At 37.0% G+C, this 18,098-nt stretch overlaps 1 protein-coding gene across 1 annotated transcript; it reads left to right on the top strand.

Annotated features, from left to right (window-relative positions):
• Positions 1-15,265: 15,265 nt before the first annotated feature.
• LOC126757100 (uncharacterized) lies at positions 15,266-17,249 on the top strand. Its single transcript, XM_050470717.1, has 3 exons — positions 15,266-16,450; positions 16,519-16,735; positions 16,796-17,249. The coding sequence occupies exon 1, from the start codon at positions 15,334-15,336 to the stop codon at positions 16,405-16,407; it is 1,074 nt and encodes a 357-aa protein (XP_050326674.1). The 5' UTR covers positions 15,266-15,333; the 3' UTR covers positions 16,408-16,450; positions 16,519-16,735; positions 16,796-17,249.
• The last annotated feature ends 849 nt before the right edge of the window (positions 17,250-18,098 follow it).

Genomic DNA, 18,098 nt, shown 5'->3' with positions numbered 1-18,098 from the left:
GAAAGTCAAAATGCGATAATTCGATGTTTTGGAGATGTTCCATTCCATGTCCATGAATTTCAATTATGATTTCGGCTGATTTTTGATGAATTCACGCACAGTTTCGATGAAGTTTCCGGTGATCACGGATTTTGATTGGGCCACATGTTGATCGTCATTTATGTCCTAACGACCACTTTGAAAACATTGAAACCACTCGTGCACTCTGCTATGGGATAGGCAATCATCGCCATAAACTTGTTTCATCAATTGAAACGTTTCGGTAAAAGTTTTACCAATTTTAAAACAAAATTTAATGTTGACTCTTTATTCGAAACTCATTTTCGCACCAATAACACAAACATATTGACACTTAAAACGCAATAACTTCACTTCCAATCCATGAAATGTCATGAAATTCTCACTGGACAATCGATAAAGATAGCAGATTCTAACGCACCAGTCGACAGTCGCCACCAGGGGAAGCAAATAGTAAGAGCTCGCGTCAGCTACTCGCTCTCAGCAAAGTTCACCTTTCAATAGTTATAGAAATTTTAAGTGGACAGTTCATGTGGTAATATGGAAAATTGTACTGAATATCAGTTATCCTAACACATTCTTCTTAAAATTCTCGCCTTTGCCAGATCGTTCTTCACCTGGTCTTTCCAACAGAGTGGAGGTCTTCCTCTTCTTATGCTTCCCCCGACGGGTACTGCGTCGAATACTCTCATAGCTGGAGTGTTTTCATCCATTTGGCCGACATGACCTAGTGTAGAGACAGTCTCTTGATTCGCTGAACTATGTCAATGTCGTCATACGACGATGTCTCATGCAGCTCATCGTTCCATCAAATGCGGTATTTGCCGTTGCCAATGCGCAAAGGACCATACATCTTCCGCAGAACCTTTCTCTCGAAAACTCGAAACGTCGACTCATCAGTTGTTGTCATCGTCCAAGCCTCTGCACCATATAGCAGGACGGGAATAATGAGTGACTTATAGATACTTATTTGGTTTTTGTTCGTCGAGAGAGGACTTTACTTCTCAATTATTTCTTGACATAAAAATTAGCAGCATTTTTTTTTACTGTTCTATCAAATGTAATGTTTGTTTGACCTCAAAGAGTATCAAACAAATTTAAGTTTTCGAAAATCCTTGACTGGCCCAGCCCATTAATTATGTTCGCATGTAGAAGTGACGTTTTTAGATTTAAAATTTTTTTCTGTTTTATTATTGAATGAGAATGTTTACCATGAATACAATAAATCTCAATTCTTGATTTGTCACAATGAGCAGGCAATTGTGATAAGAATAAGCTGTTAAAATTAAATGGCATTGAATGGTGTTACGGGATCAACGGTCGCTGCACCAACCCAAACCACTAGAGGGATTGTAAAAGTTTATATAGCGTTATCTTGTTCCACAAATGTAATCAGCAGCGAGAATAATCAGCAGCGATAATAATCAATGCGTCCATATACAGGGTGTGATCATCTTTGGAATAAACACCAAAATTTTAGATTTTATTTGACGTTGGCAATTTCGTTTAAAATTTTCATTAAGGTAAATGTTTAGATGGAGATACATATATGTATGTAGTAAGTTTTAGTATGTTTTTTTCAGTTGGGAATATATTGAAACACAGGGTAGGTAAGGACATGGTGTAGGGTAGCGTGTCCTCGTTGGGGATTTCGTTTTATTTTAGCGAATTATCCAAATTTCATTTTAACAAAATCATCCGAAATGAACATGCTCTAGAAACCGTAAAGCCAGATTGCTTACTAGTAATGCCAACCTAATCCCAATATCACCAGTTTGGCAACGAGTCGATGGTCCGCTCTACTTTGGATCTCCTGTGAGCTTTGCAAACAGTGCGGATTTTGGTGTTTAAGTAAATCTGAGTTTAATGTGATCAAAAGAAAAATGTTGAATTTGAAGTTTTAGGAAAGCTTTCTGTTTTTGTGAACACAAAATGCTTCTTTGAGCAAGAAGCTTTTTTACTAAATACCTAAATAACAAATAAGGTCCTTACATTTTAGAATCTTGACCCCATAAAACCAGCCACACCATCGAACGTTTTTCGCGATCAAGGCTGAAGTTCGGTTTTATAGCGTCGTAATTTTTTCCTCAGACGTTTAGCTGGCCCAGCTGTTTCGCTTCCAGCAAAGAGCAGTTTTATGGCTGCAATCCCATCCTTAATGTTTTCCGTAGCCAAAGACAATCTTTCCTTTTCCTCATTCGTCCGGATGAACCTGCAGCTAAGACTTCCATGGGCCTTGACCGTTTTCGCTTTTAACTCCTCCTTATTGGATTTTGCCAAAGGTCTAGCCTTTATTGCCGTCATATCATCTTCGATATGACTCGGAGTATAGCAATCCTTCATCTTCCGTAGTGTTCACGCTTTCGAGGTCCGTGTCTTTATGGACTGTAGAATCTCTACGCTGCGAAGCGGAGCTAGCTCGCACCATCAACACCTGCTCTAGAAACTAGTCCAGATGCCAAGTCGTGACGGTGACAGCAGCGACGTCAATTGCCCAGTCACAACTCATGCGAGGTAGACACAACCAAGAAGATTTCCGCCGACCATAGAGTAAAAGAAGATAATAAATTCACTGAACTTATAAGAGTTCCAATCGTACCTATGGAGTAGAAGATACCGATAGTCCTTTCAGTCAGCTGTTAATTTATGATTGAGGTGATAGCAATGGATGTTTATTAAGGTTAGTCCAAAACAAACCAATAAAATCTATTTTATTTTGAAAAAATCAGGGAATGTCTTTTATTTATAGATTTTGAAAAAATTTACCTTTAGCCAATAAAATAACTTTGCACATTTTTGCACGTTGAATTTCATTATTTCTTAATTCTCATTTCATAAAAAAAACTTTCTGAAAATTCTTCTAACTTGATTCCTTTGCTTCGCTTGCAAAACGTCAAGTCATCACACTAGTCATATTACGTCCAACTATATAACCAACGAACATGCTTCTATAGTCTTGAAGACTTCCAATTAAGGTAGTACAAAAACGTTGAAGAAACTAATCCTACTGTGATAATATCGTGCCGCAACCACCGTATTCGCCTGATCTACCTTCGTATAACTTCTGGCTATTCAGCAAATTCACATGACCATTCTGAGGACACCGTTTTGACTCAACTGAAGATATAAAAGCTCTGATGGCCATCACGACGGATGATTTTTCCAAGTACTATGATGCCTACTTTGAAGGAGATGAAATGGACAAAATTCACCTTTCAATTTAATCACAGTAGTACATCAAGGCGCCACTCCGTTATATGATGATTGGAAAGACGTTCATTTTGCATTGCAATTGCAATTTAATAAATGAATAAACAGCTGGAGGAAATGTGAGCTATGTACAATAACCATAAGTGACAGTCGATAACCGAAAGAGAGAGCGCAAACTGTGGAGCACTTTGAGAGAAAAGTGTGCTTGTGGACCGACGACATGGTTTTTATGGAAGAACTATTAACGGGTCAAGCAATTACTTACCTAGAATCGGCTAGAACACAGTACAAATCCTGCAACTACAGGGTTTGTCCAGAAAGTTATATGATTGATTTTCTTACGCCGCGACTGTACTTCGGAGCGTGTGCGCACTGGCTGGTTTCGGTAAAGGGCGTTCCTAGCTAACGAACGAGGGGCTGGTCAGTTGCAACATTCGTTAAAGCAGAGGTACGCGATTCTAATTTGTGTGAAACTTGGGAAATCTGTGACAGAGAGGTTTGTTATGATCAAGCAGGCTTACCCAGATGTTGCTTTAGCAATAAGTGGTGAATTTCGGTGGCACCAGTCCTTTTTGGAGAGCCGGGAAGAGGTCGCTGATGAATGAGCAAATACATCTTTTTTGACATCAAAGGCATCGTTCCTCCTCTACAAACCGGCAACGCCAAGTTTTACGTGGAAATCCTCAAGGGACTCAAACAAAGGGTCAATCGGGTCCGACAAGACATCGTAGCCGTTTGGAAGTTGCACAACGACAACGCCCCGGCTCACACCGCCTTTATTGTGAACAGCTACCTTACCAAGGCCGGCATCATAACGCTTCTTCAGCCGCCCTACAGCGCAGATGTGGCCCCCAGGATTTTTTTTTGTTTCCTTGCCTTAAAAGGCCGATGAAAGGCAAGCATTTTGAGACTACAGAGGGCTTCAAGCGGCAAGCACCTCGGCTCTCAAGGGTATTCCGAAAAATGCCTTTCGTGACGCTTTCAATGCTTGGAAATCGTGCTGGCAACGCTGCATCGACGCAAAAGGAGCTTGTTTTGAAAGTTTTTAAAGAATTGTAACGATTGGTTCAATAAATTTTTTTTTAATCGACTCAGTCTATTAATTTCCGGACAAACTCTGTATGCCTAACTCTCGCTTACTGCCCACTGCCCAGCCTAGCTTTCTGTTCGCTCGCCTGAATCTTCTTTGCTTCAATACTACAGACCCAAGTGTGGATTGAACGCCATAGGCCAGAATCAGTTCATAATAATTCGAACAATGAACCGTTGGTAAGCGAAACAAAATGCATACTCCGCACAATTGAAATAATAAAAGCGGATTGAAGTGGGGTAAAGCAACAGGAACCAATCGAACTATCAAAAGAAAACAAACGTCATAGCTGCTGGTAATTCTAGATTTTCAAACCAGGTGGAATCGGTCGATCTTTTTAACCGCTTCTGGACATGTTGAGCACTTTAAAGTTACCAAATGGACTACTAAAACTGCTAAATATTTAAATACAAGTTGTACATTGTGAAAAGATGGTCTGATTATGGAAAAATTGGAAGAAATGTAGCTTTTAAAAGTAAGGACAAAGCAATTGTTTAGTCTAAGCGAAACGAAAAAATTGTGCTTAAAAAGTAATTAGATATATCCCCTACTTGTAAAAACACACATCGAAAAAAGGTTGCATTGGACGCAGGCAAACATCAGTCGTGATTGGAGCAATGCAATATTTACGAGACGTGCTTGGCTAAAGAAAAGACAAACATTTATTCAAAGGAGTGTCGCTCCCAAAAGGTGCATGATTATGCTTCTCTGCTCTTGGTTTTGGGATTAGATTGGACATCAAAGTCACCAAACGCCAATCCAATAGGCTTCAATGGAAGCCAAAATATCAAGAAAACATTTAAGGTCAACAAAAGATTTAATTTGACTTCGTCCAACATATCTCTGACCTCCTGATCAATATGAGGAAAATTTAGTTTCAAAGGCATCAAGGATGTCAGGTTATAGTAAACGACGCGGAAGAATGGAGCAAAAATTGAATAAATGTCAACTATGACAAAGCAACCCAGTACACGCTACCAAAGGAAAACGAAAACTTTTTTGAACGCACTGTATGTTGTTATCTTTCGGATATATTTTTTATAGCATTCTCACCTAGTTTAAAACAGTTAAGACTAAAAATAAAATCTGACGAAACGACGGAAGAGGCTTAATGAATCTTAGAACTAATGTCTAAATGTTTGGAAATTTTAAATATTGATTTGTACACGTTATAGATATGTGAAAAATTATTTAAATTAATAAAATAAAGGACGATTGTAACCAGTAATGGTTATCTGACAGTTGAAAATATTTCTTGAGTAGGATTGCCAACTGTTTAACAGCTGTCTGAGCGTAACAGCTTACAAGACGTCGATTTTTGAGTATTAAAAGAAAAACACCGTATCGATTCTTTTGAAAATTTCGGGATCTTGTTGAACATGTTTCAGGAATAAATGTGAAATTTTAGAAATTAATATTTTTCAAGTTATAAGAGATCCCCGGGCGCTAAAAAAAGGGTCTCCACCACTGAAGTGATTCCAGCCTTTATCGTGGATGTAACCCAAAAATAAAAAATTCACCTTATAGTAGAAGATATTCTCCGACCATGACCTGCTCAAAAATAATTAAAACTTGACAAAATTGCGGAGTTTTTAAAAAAATGTTGAATTTGAATCCAAATTTTTGGTCTTTTGAGTCTGTAAAAATTCGAATTTTCATCAGATTGAGTTGTATAAGTCGCCGGATTATTTGTTTTCGAGTTATCACTGCAGCAAATTTGTAAAATGTTGTTTGGAAGAAAACGCGTTTGAAAATAACGGTTGAATGGATTGCTGTAAATTGTTTACGACGATTTCGTTTTTGTTTATGTTGGAACATGTTAATGTTTAATTTTGGCAATTTGATCTCCTCATTTAATTATTTGCAACTTTAAATTTGTTGTCATAACTTGCTTTTACTTTTATGTGTATTTGTTGTTGGGTTGGTTACTTTGTTTCTGTGTGTTTGTGAGTTGTTTGAACGTGAAATTTTCGCATTTCGTCGTATTCAGGTTATGACGACAAGGTCGGGTGGTAGTAAAAACGTTTCTTTAATATTGTATGAAAATAAAGGCATGCATATACAGCTATGCACAGAAAAATAGCACACTTAAAAAATTTTTTTTTCAAACCACTTTTTCTTTGGGAAATTTATAGTCGAAATGTTCTACAATATATTTATTTTATTACTCTTGCAACATGTTGCTACATAATGGTTTCGTTCACCTAACGGTCGTATGTATCACCTAAAACTAAGCGATATAGATATAACTAAGCGATATATACACAATCGAAAGCTGAGAGTGTTTGTGTAAACACTTTATTTTTAGATATTTTTTGTTTTGTAATTTTTTTTACAAGAATGCCGTGACGAAACCAATTGACAGATGAAGAAAAAGGAGAAAGCGGAGCATTCCATGATGAGACAGGGCGTCTAATCGCAAAATTTCCAGGCGTATCAAGAGATCTGCAAGTCTCGTAGACAATTTTATTAAATTGGGTAATTGCTATGGAAAAAACAAACGAGCATGAAGGACTCCACTGATGGGAAAAAGGAGTAAAAGAGAGATTAAACGCTTGCTACTAGTGGAAAGCTATATTTGAAAGAGATTATGGAAGAACTGGATTTATCAGTAGTCCCACGGCGTGTTCAACAAATTTGGAAACGTTATTAAAATTTCGTCTCATGAAAAAATGTTTTGAAAATTGCACTTTTGGCAAGGTATAAAATAACAAAAGATTCTCGGAGAAGTTCAGATTTTGGGATAAAGAATGGAAAAAAAATATTTTTTCAGACGAGAAAAAAAATTCAATTTAGATGGTCCGTACGGAAGCTATAAATGCTCGAGATCCAAAGGTTGGGAGAGAGAAATTCGAAAAAGACAAAACTTTGAGGGTGGGTCTCTTATAGTTTGAACGGTTTTAAATTATAGGAGAGCCATTACAATATGTTACGTTTCTACCAAAATTGCCTCGGAGTATTATGTGCAATTGTTGGATCAAGTGCTGGTGACGTTCGCAGAATATTTTCATCTTTCAGCAGGATATTGCTGCGATTTCTCGGCCGAAGAAGACTAAATAGTTTTTGGCATCCAAACGACATTTCCGGTGACCCCTCGGAAAAAAAGCGCCCGTGTTGGCAGGATAACTCCTTACAGGATCCTCTAGAGTGAAAAAATACGTGTTTTAGTTAAAACATTAACATTTTTGCAAACTATTTTACAAAAAAATTAAAATTTCAGTCAAAATTTTGAGGCATTTTTTTTCAAATTGTTGTAATCGAAAAAAAATCCTTCATCCAAGTCTTTAAGATTGTATTTCAAAGTCCTGTGTAAAATTTCATGAAGATTAGTTGAGTAGTTCTCGAGAAATCTTGCCAACCGACTTCAAAAACACAGTTTCAAGAAATGCGGGTTTAAAGACGGCGCACTTAGCCTAGCTAGCCTCAGGCTCACAAGTTCTTAAGGCTGTATCTCCGAAACTAATACTCGGATCAACTTGAAAATTTAAAACACTATTTTAGAGGGATTGTAAAATTTAATAAGACAATAAAAAACTAGATTTTTTGAAACCCGTAAACCCCTAAACATACTGTTTTTAATGCACCAACACTTGCACAGAAAAGTGAATCGAGCAATCAACTGTAGGAAGACCGATTCGTTTCGTGGTTGCATCCGAACTGAACTTCTTTATTTTTCTCCTTTCATGTCGCCAGTTACAAGTTTTTAAAAATTAAATCAGGGTTGCTTATTCGGATAACATTAAAATAAGTTATGATACAAATTCAAAATTACATCAGGGTTGCTTATTCGAGTAATATTATAATAAAGCATAATACAAATTCAAAAATACAACAGGATTGCTTATTCAAGTAACATCAAAATAAGGTAACGATACAACATAATACACTAATCATATTTACATTGCTACAATTCGGCCGTCCTGACCATGAGATCACCTGATCTCAAGTGACTGAGTAGACTTCGCGTCCTTTGAACCATGGTTTTATATTTCCAACTGCCCATACCCCGTGGTATGGGATTCGAGACTGTTGAAAACCGTCGACATCTCTAAGTAAGTAACGATCGTTTCGTAAAACTTTTTCAATACAATACGGTCCCTTAAATTTAGGAATCAGTTTTTTAGACACCCCTATGTGAGAATCGAAATTTTTTATAACCACATAATCTCCCTTTACATATTTTCTTGGCGCTCGCCTTTTTTTATTAACAAAGTTTGTATTATACTGTTGCAACTGTTCTTGTTTTACACTTGCCTTCTCACGAATATCCTGCAAAGTTCGATTTTCACATGACTTTTCAACTTCTCTTAAGTTTTCTTTTAGCGAATCAACAATTTCACCTCTTTGATTTACACCGAACAACATTACGCTCGGGTGCTCCCCGGTTGTCCTATGTATCGTGTTATTAAAAGCATGCTCTATACTTTCTATTACCGCATTCAAGTTGTATCGTTTATCTGTATTTAACATTTTTGATATCATTGGTCCCAAACTCCTATTTACCCGCTCTACCTGACCATTTGCCTGTGGAGAACCTGTAGCGATCTTAATATGCTGAACCGAGTTTTGTTCTAAAAATTCTTTAAATTCACCAGACGTAAAACAACTTCCTCTATCAGACACAATGCATTTAGGACGACTATAAATCCGGAAATAACTTTGCAATGCTTGAATCGCTTCTCTAGTATTTGTTGTTTTGGTAGGGTAAAGTCTGACAAACTTTGTAAATGCATCAATGACGACAAAAATGTGTTTCGTTTTTAATGAGTTATCAATCGGACCGAAGTGGTCAATGTGAACAACTTCAAAGGGAATTCTTCCTTTTGGATTGCTGTGTAAAAAACCCTCCTGCGCCCCACTTTTGGAAGAGAATACAATACATTTCAAGCAATTTTTTATGTGTCTATCAACCTTTTCTCTCAACTTAGGGAACCAATAGCTTTTCGATATTAATTCTATTACTTTATCTATTCCAACATGGCCAACCTCGTCATGATATTTGTAAATTACATTACCCTCCATATCTTGTGGAACACAAAATAAAACTCTGCCATCAATTTTTTTTCTATACAAAACCCCATTTCTCATCTCAAATAATTTATGTTCTTTTTCTTCTAATAGTTTTTTCCACTTTTTTAAATTCTCGTCTCTTCCTTGACATATAATCAAATTTTCCTCAAAGGTATTTGTTTCTACTACTAGAATATTACTGGACCGACTTAGAGCATCAACATGCTGCATGTGTTTTCCCGCTCGATGCTCCAACGTATAATTGAAGTTTTGTAACTCTAAAGCCCATCGTGCTATTCTAGGGTTAAGTTCTTTTTTATTCAATGTAAGTGCAAGTGAATTACAATCTGTTATGATCTTGAAGGGTTTTCCTTGAAGGTACACACGAAATCGTTTCAAAGCGCTAACTATTGCTAAAGTTTCCAACTCGAAGCTGTGATATCGTGACTCTGCTTCTGTAGTTCTTTTCGAAGAATAAAAAATTGTGTGCATCTTTCCATCTTCTTTCCTTTGCAATAAAATAGCCCCTAACCCTATCGAACTTGCATCACAATGTAACTCGGTGTAATCATTCGGGTCATACAACGCAAGTACCGGGGCGCCTAGCAGTTTAGATTTCAAAAGCTCAAAGCATTCTAATTCTTTTGCCCCAAACGAAAATATCTTTTCCTTTTTTGTCAAGTCGAACAGAGGCTTTGCTAGAACAGAAAAATCTTTCACAAATCTCCTGAAATACGAACATAAACCTATGAAACTTTGTACTGTATGAACGTTTTTTGGCACCGGAAAATTTTTTATCGCTTCTAGTCCTTTGTCATCCGCCCTTATTCCTTCACCGTCAACAATATAACCCAAATAATTCACGCTTGTTTGTAGAAATTCACATTTGTCTAACCTTAATTCAAGTTTATTTTGAGTTATCTTATTTAATACTTTTTCTAGAATTTGGAAATGGTTCTCTAAGTTTTCTGTTGCAATCATGATATCGTCTAAATACACTATAACTTCTCCTTCTCTTATCATTTCTGCAAATATTTTGTGAATAAACCTTTGAAACATCGATGGTGCATTTTTAAGTCCAAAAGGCATTCTCGCGAATTCAAACTGGCCCAACGGAGTCACAAAAGACGTATATCTCTGTGACTCTGGATGCATATAAACATGAAAAAACCATTCTTAAGATCAAGCTTTGTGAGTATTTTCTTTTTCGCTAATCGATCTAACAAGTCATCAATTAATGGAATCGGATAATTATCTTTCGCGGTTACTTTATTCAGCGTCCGGTAATCTACACACATTCTAAGATCTCCCGTTTTTTTTTTTACTAATACAATCGGCGACGCATATTCGGACTCACTTGGTTTGATATATCCCCTTGCTAAATACTCATCTATCAACTTTTGCAACTCCCCTTTTTCTGCATACGATAATCGCCGCGGGGAATAATGAAAAGGTTTTATGTTTTCTAATACGAGTCTCATGTTACACTTAACCAATGGTTCATCAGGACGTTCGGCCTGTACATACATTTTTGTAAATATTTTATTTAATTTTGTACAAATTGAATGTGATATATTTTTTCCCACATTCAAACTTAGTTCTTTCCCCTTATCAAAATCAATAAGCATTAACCATTTTATATTCCTAGAATTTTCATTATTTTCACTATTACTTTCCATTTCATTAATTTGATCTAATTTCTTATCACCCAATTTTGTAATTTCATCAACAATACAATTTGTAACCGTATTTGTTTTACAACGATTATCACTCAAATTATTTTTCCGATCAATTATCTCTGTTCTTTTATTCACATGAGTTAACGTTTTATTTTTATTTGCACCAACTATCATTTTCCTATCATTTGTTTCGTCAACAGTACACTCAGTTTTATTTATATCACCCACTTTTGTTTTTCTATCATTTGTTTCATTTAACGTAACTATACACTTTTCTACTTTACAATTTTTATTACAATCTTTTTTGAACCCGCCCACTTTATGTTTACCTTCATCGTTTACACTTTCATATTCAACACTGTTATCATCAACACTCTTTTTCAACTTAATTAATGTATTCTCTTTGATCTCATCCCTGCATATCAAAATTAAATTACTTGCTTTGAAAAAGTCTCTACCCAAAACTACGTCATACCCTCGATAATATGGTCAATCAACACGCATTCATCCATATTCAACGGACCTGACAGTGAAACCTTTTCATTGTAGTATTTTTGGAAGCCTTCACCAACCGACCACCTGCGCGCTTCAAACTGTTTTCGCAGCAACTTGTTGTGTGTTGGTGCAAACACCGCTTGCATTTCTGCAACAAGGCTGTCTATATTTTCTGTGATAAACAGAGGCCTCGCATGCAGCCACACTCTTTCACTACCTTTTAGTTTGCTTATCATTATAGCGCGCAGCGCGCCATGGTCGAGATTAAACACTTTCCCAGCACTTCTTAATTGTTGAATCCAAACGTTAAAATTCGGCCCACCTTCGTATTCTGGTAACAGATCTTTTACCATCTCCAGAGGTATAGCACCGACATTCCTTAATCTTTATTACGTTCGTTTGTTACTGTACCTCCAGCGCCGTTGCTGTTCAAAGCGTCATTGTCGTTGAAAGCGCTGCCGTCGTTCTCGCGCGCCGCTGCCGTTGTTCAAAGCGCCGCTGTCGTTCGAAGTGCCACCGCTGTTATTTGTTGTTCAGCATGTTGTGTGTTTGTTTGTTTGCTGCATGTCGCGCCGACACCCGCTGCGTCGCCATTCAAAGTACTCGAAGCTCTGCTATTCGATGAATCATCTTTTTCTGTCACATCAGTGGCGCCGCCTACTACATTGAATGATTTGAGTTGCACGATCATCAGCTTTAACTGCTCGACTTCTTTGGTCAGGAGCTCATTCCGCGTCTTTAAATCACGTTCCGCTGCCTCCTCCAAAGGTGATTCATCAACGCCCACCGATTCAACCTCGTCGCCGGCGAAACTAGGACAATCGCCACGCTCAACTGCAGGCACATCGCCCAACCTTATTGCCAGGGCACTTTTGTTGCCATGAGTCGGGAGCCCCAACCGCTTCAACCACTCACGCAACTGGGCTGCCGTATATACGTTTGTATCGACGCACTCCATTTTTATAAAAAAAAATTTTGATAAAACTGTACTTAGTTACTGTGCCCGAATCCCACTTCTGAGATTTTGTAGGAAGACCGATTCGTTTCGTGGTTGCGTCCGAACTGAACTTCTTTATTTTTTCTCCTTTCATGTCGCCAGTTACAAGTTTTTAAAAATTAAATCAGGGTTGCTTATTCGGATAACATTAAAATAAGTTATGATACAAATTCAAAATTACATCAGGGTTGCTTATTCGAGTAATATTATAATAAAGCATAATACAAATTCAAAAATACAACAGGATTGCTTATTCAAGTAACATCAAAATAAGGTAACGATACAACATAATACACTAATCATATTTACATTGCTACACAACTAATTTAAATCAAATGGAAGAAGATATCCATATGCTATATTATTTTGATTTCAACTTATAATTTTGTTATTACTTCCTATGTAGTTTAAATATTTTGATAAAAGAGCTAATCTCCAAATCTGCGAGCAGAAAAATTACACTGTGGAACATTTTTGGGATTATTGTCTGGGGGGTGAGAAATTCCAAGTCAGGGTGATGGTACTAGGTCAGTATAGTAAAACCCTCAAAGGGTTTGGCGTTCGTATGTGTCAGTTTTGTTTTATGACCTTTTAAATTTTTTCCTTATCTTCATGTTTTTTCGCTTAGTTGTAACATTTTGGCAAACCGTAGTTCTTTTTTTAGGGTTTTACTATACTGACCTAGTGCCATTACCCTGACTTGGAATTTCTCACTCCCCAGATTAGCTGTTGTACTGTGTTATTCTGGGTGACCTACTAGACTTGTATTACTTCTTCTATTTCGGTATTAAGAAATATTTAATACAAATGAACTACAATAACTGAAGAGATTATAAGCGAGTCCAATTATGTGTGGCGTTCGTTTCGGAAGTTGCTTCTACTATCAAGTAAGTTTTCTACTCTACGGCTCTTTTTAACAGAAAATCAGGCTATCTCTGATCGAAATCGTTGCATCAAGCTTAATGTGGAAAACCGTGCTCAAGAGTCAAAAATAATAGCTCAAAATATTCGATACCGAAAATAGCGCTTTCGGGATTCATGTCTCTAGCAAATTTGCATGCGCACATATTATTATATTGGCACGCAGCCGAGTATCTACATACTTGTATACAAACATATGGACAACAAAAGTTCGCTTTGGATGCAATAAATTTCATTTTTTTGTTGGTGTGTTTTTTTGCTTTTGCGATTTTCTTACTTTTGCAAGCTTATTTACATTACGTATAAGTGGGTATGTTTGCTTGTAAGCGGTGTTTGTTTAATTTTTATTATAATTTAATCTCTTCCTTAATGATTTGCAGCTTTCCGTTTGTTTTTATAAATAGTAAGACTTTGTTCATAATCTTAAAATTCTTTATTTATTTTTCAAAATCTATAACGTTGTGTTAAAGTCAGTTTCCGGAATGACCTTCAGTAATGGTTTCCCCGGAGCGGTCGTTTGAGTTTGTTAAATAATCCAGAATTCACACGGAGCTAAATCAGGTGAATGCTGTGATTGCGGCACAATAATGGTTGAACATTTGGTGAAAAACTCACAGAGAACCAACGCAGTATGCGACGACGCTTTATCGTGGTGAAAAAAACAAGTGTTGCCGGTCCATAGTTCTGGCCTCTTTTTACAAATAATTTTGTGCAAATGACGAATAACACTCAAATAGTATTCCTTGTTGACACTTTGGCTGGTCGAAAGGAATTCGGAGTGCACCACATGTCGATAATCGAAGAAAACTGTCAACATAACGTTGATTTTGACCTGCTTTAACTTGATTTTCTCGGTCTCAGCTCACCTTTGCCACGATATTCGGCTGATTGATCGTCCGTTTACTGGTCGTAAGCGTAGATCCAAGACTCATCAACCAGTAATAATACGTTTCATTACATTCTGGCCGTCGGAATGCATTGTTTCACAGACGTTAACGCGACGCTTTTTCGAAAAAATTGAGTGAACCAATCGTGCTTTTTCTTTTCTTAGGCCCAAATGATCTTTCAAAGTAGTATTTCTTCCGACATTCTAACGATGCCAGTAAGATCTCTGACTGTTAATCGTCGATCATGAAGCACCAATTCCCTTATTTTATTGACGTATTGTTCATCAGTTAATGTTGATGACCATCCTGGACGGGATTCGTCGTCAACGCATTCTCGACCCTCTTTGAATAATTTGTAGCAATCAAAAACACTTGCTCGCGACAAACAAATATCACTGAAGACCTTTTCCATCATTCCGAACCTTTCGGCACCAGAATTTCGGCACACAAAATTTAATGTAACTTCTTTATTGACTAATTCACTCAGTGTAAAAATCGTCGAATGCACATTATGAACTTCAGAAAGACAAGCGTATACTAAAAACTAATGATTATTTTGATATAAAATTCAACACATACTTACATACATATGCTGACCACCTGTACGTAAATGACACGTACAGTACGTAAATTTGGAGCCATGTACCGTGTACCGAAGGTTTAGCGAAAATCACGAAAATGTACGTAAATTGAAACGGAGAATATTGTGTACGTAATTTGCGTTAAAACAACAAAAAATTGCTATACAATTGTGTCCCACCCGTGACGATGGAATGAATACCCCTAATGCAAATTAAATATATTCACCCAGCTTTAACTATGTTAAACTCGCCATTATGGCAACGCCGTTTGTGGAATGCTTTTATTGTATTTGTTCGTGTTAAAGAGAAATTACATACTATGTTAAAGCTCTTCTTGTTTACACTTATTCATGTATTTTCTACCAACAATTTGTGGAACTTATGCTGACAGGTGATATTGGGGAAGCAACGCTATTGTGTGTGTACGTTGTATTATTTTTTTAAAATGTCGCGAAAACTTGGAGTAAATATATTTAACGAAAAATTGCGCAAAGAATTTTCGTTTATTAAGAAAGCGAAGACCGAAAGTGATGTCCTTTGCGAAGTGTGCAACACGGGTTTTAGTATTATGCATAGTGGTCGCCGAGATATTGAGCCGCATATTAAATCAAAAAATCACCAAAATGCATTGCACGCTGCCACGTCCAGCCACACACTCAATAGATATTTAAAAAGTTCTACTTTGACCGGAACAGATGCCCATATCGCGGCGTGTGAAGGCGTTTGGGCATTTCATGTGATAAGTTCTAATCACAGTTTTCGCTCGGCCGATTGCGCTTCCAAAATCATTCGGAGTTGTTTCGCAATGTCCAAATTTTCTTGTGCGCGAACGAAATGCGAAGCCATCGCAACCGGAGTGCTCGCACCGTTCGTATTGCAAGAGCTCCAGAAAGACTTAAATGACTGCCATTTCTTCACTATATTGACGGACGCCTCTAATCATGGCAGCACAAAAATGTTTCCGATATTAGTTCGCTTCTTTTCGGAAAAGGATGGCGTCAAAGTGAAAGTTATAGACTTGGTAGATGCATATGGAGAAAGTTCCGAAATAATTGTAAATTTGCTGAATAGCGCTATGAACAAATTGAACATAAATAAGAAACTAGTTGCGTTTTGTGGAGATAACGCGGCGTGTAATTTTGGCAACGTTAATCGAACCGGCACAAATAATGTGTTCTACAAACTGAAGCAGCTTTATCCTGGATTGATTGGCGTTGGATGTGCAGCGCATATTGTTCACAATACTTTAAAAAAAGCTTGCGACAAAATGCCTTTTGATGTGGAGATGATTGCAGTCAAAATTTATTCACATTTCTATTTGTTCACCGTGCGTGTCGCAAAATTGAAAAAAGTTTGTGAATCCGTGGATGTGGAATATAAAAAACAGATAGGTTACAGCAAAACTCGTTTCCTAGGCTTGTTGTCATCAGTCGACTCAATATTAAGAATTTTTGATGGTCTTAAGGAGTATTTTTTTGGGAGATCCCAACACCCCAAATTCTTTGCTACTATTTTTTGAAGATCCAAGAGCCAAGATGTGGCTGCTTTTCCTTCGTGATCAAGTAAGTATCGGTTAATGGGAAAGAAATGTGTCAGGCACCAATAACTTTCTTTTTAATTTCTTATGTAGGCATCTATTTTCAACAGAACAGTTAAAGCAGTGGAAAGCGACAATATTAATGCAATGGAAGTTGGGCATGCACTCAATTCTTTTGTCCAATCGCTCGAATCTCGGAAAAAAGAAGCATTTTTGTCCGCTACAGTGCAAAAGGAAATGGAACATATTTCTGCTAGTGACGAAAGAGTGTCAAAAGAAGAGATGCAAGATCTCTCACGTCAATTCTATGGTTCGAATATTAATTTAGATTTATTTTCAATTTAAAAGATTTTATTCATTTCCTTCTTAGAATCATGTATAAAATATATTGAAAAGTGCAAAGAACAATTTGACCATATTATGATTTTTGCCTGGTGTGCGCTTGATCAACCACCGCAATGGAAGTTTATCGAAACCACCGCGAAGTACATCGCAACCAATAACCATTTTGATCTGGAATCATCCGATACTGATTTATTCGATCAGTTCACGTATTTGGAAAGATTCGTAACCGAAGAGAAAATCCAATCATGGGAAGAAAATGGTACTGCCACCGATCAACGCTGAAGGAAATTGCATCAAATGAAAAATACGCATTCAAAAATGCCAATCAGATCGACGAAAACAAAAATAAGTATGCTGAAATTTGTATGCAAATAACGAGTTTGGATATCGAAAAATAAACTGCTTTCTCCATAACTTGACCATAAATAGAAATCAAATTAAATTAAATTGCATTTGCAAGCACCGTTTTTTCATTAATTAAAAACTGTACATAATATAAACTTATAGTAATCTAACTATCATTATAGAAGAGGCAAGAAAAAAATGTTTGTGTACGTAAATGAGATCTTGAAAAGGTGGTCACCCTATACATACATATGTCTCTGACAGTCATACCAACCTAGAAAACAATATTTCGACGAAATGAAAAAGTCTTACTACCCTAGTGGCTTTCATTGACATGAATGGTGCTTTGTAAGTAATGAAATGGTTCATTTATATGTATATAATTACATATACAAGGTGAGTTCCAAAGTAAACAGGACTTAAAAAAAAAACAACAGAACAAATGGTTTTTTCGGCAAAATCAATTTATTTTATTCAAAATAGTCTCCTTCTGCTTCAATACAGCTTCCTGCATGGTCCAAAAGCATGTCGAACTAGTGTTTTAGCTCGTTGGCCGGTATGGCCGCCAATATGCCGGTGCAAACCTTTTGAATGTCCTCTACGTCTGCATGACGCCTTCCTTTCATGGGCAAATGCATTTTTCCGAAAAGAAAGAAGTCGCACGTTGCCATATCAGGTGAATACGGGAAGTGGTTAATGGGTAAAATGTGATTTTTGGTCAAATAAACCTCTTTAATGATGTCCTTCGAATGTTGGATTCTGAGCACTTTTTGATCGTCAGTCAATTTGTGCGGAACAAACCGTGCACACACCTTTCGTAAGCCCAAATTTTTGGTCAAGATGCGATAATTCGATGTTTTGGAGATGTTCCATTCCATTTCCATGAACTTCAGTTATGATTTCGGCTCATTTTTGATGAATTCACGCACAGTTTCGATGGAGTTTCCGGTGATCACGGATTTTGATTGGCCCACTTGTTGATC

Source organism: Bactrocera neohumeralis, chromosome 4, assembly GCF_024586455.1.
Source record: "Bactrocera neohumeralis isolate Rockhampton chromosome 4, APGP_CSIRO_Bneo_wtdbg2-racon-allhic-juicebox.fasta_v2, whole genome shotgun sequence".
NCBI lineage: Eukaryota > Metazoa > Arthropoda > Insecta > Diptera > Tephritidae > Bactrocera > Bactrocera neohumeralis.
The sequence above is the reverse complement of the archived record's forward strand: the minus strand, read 5'-3'. Positions and strand labels throughout refer to the sequence as shown.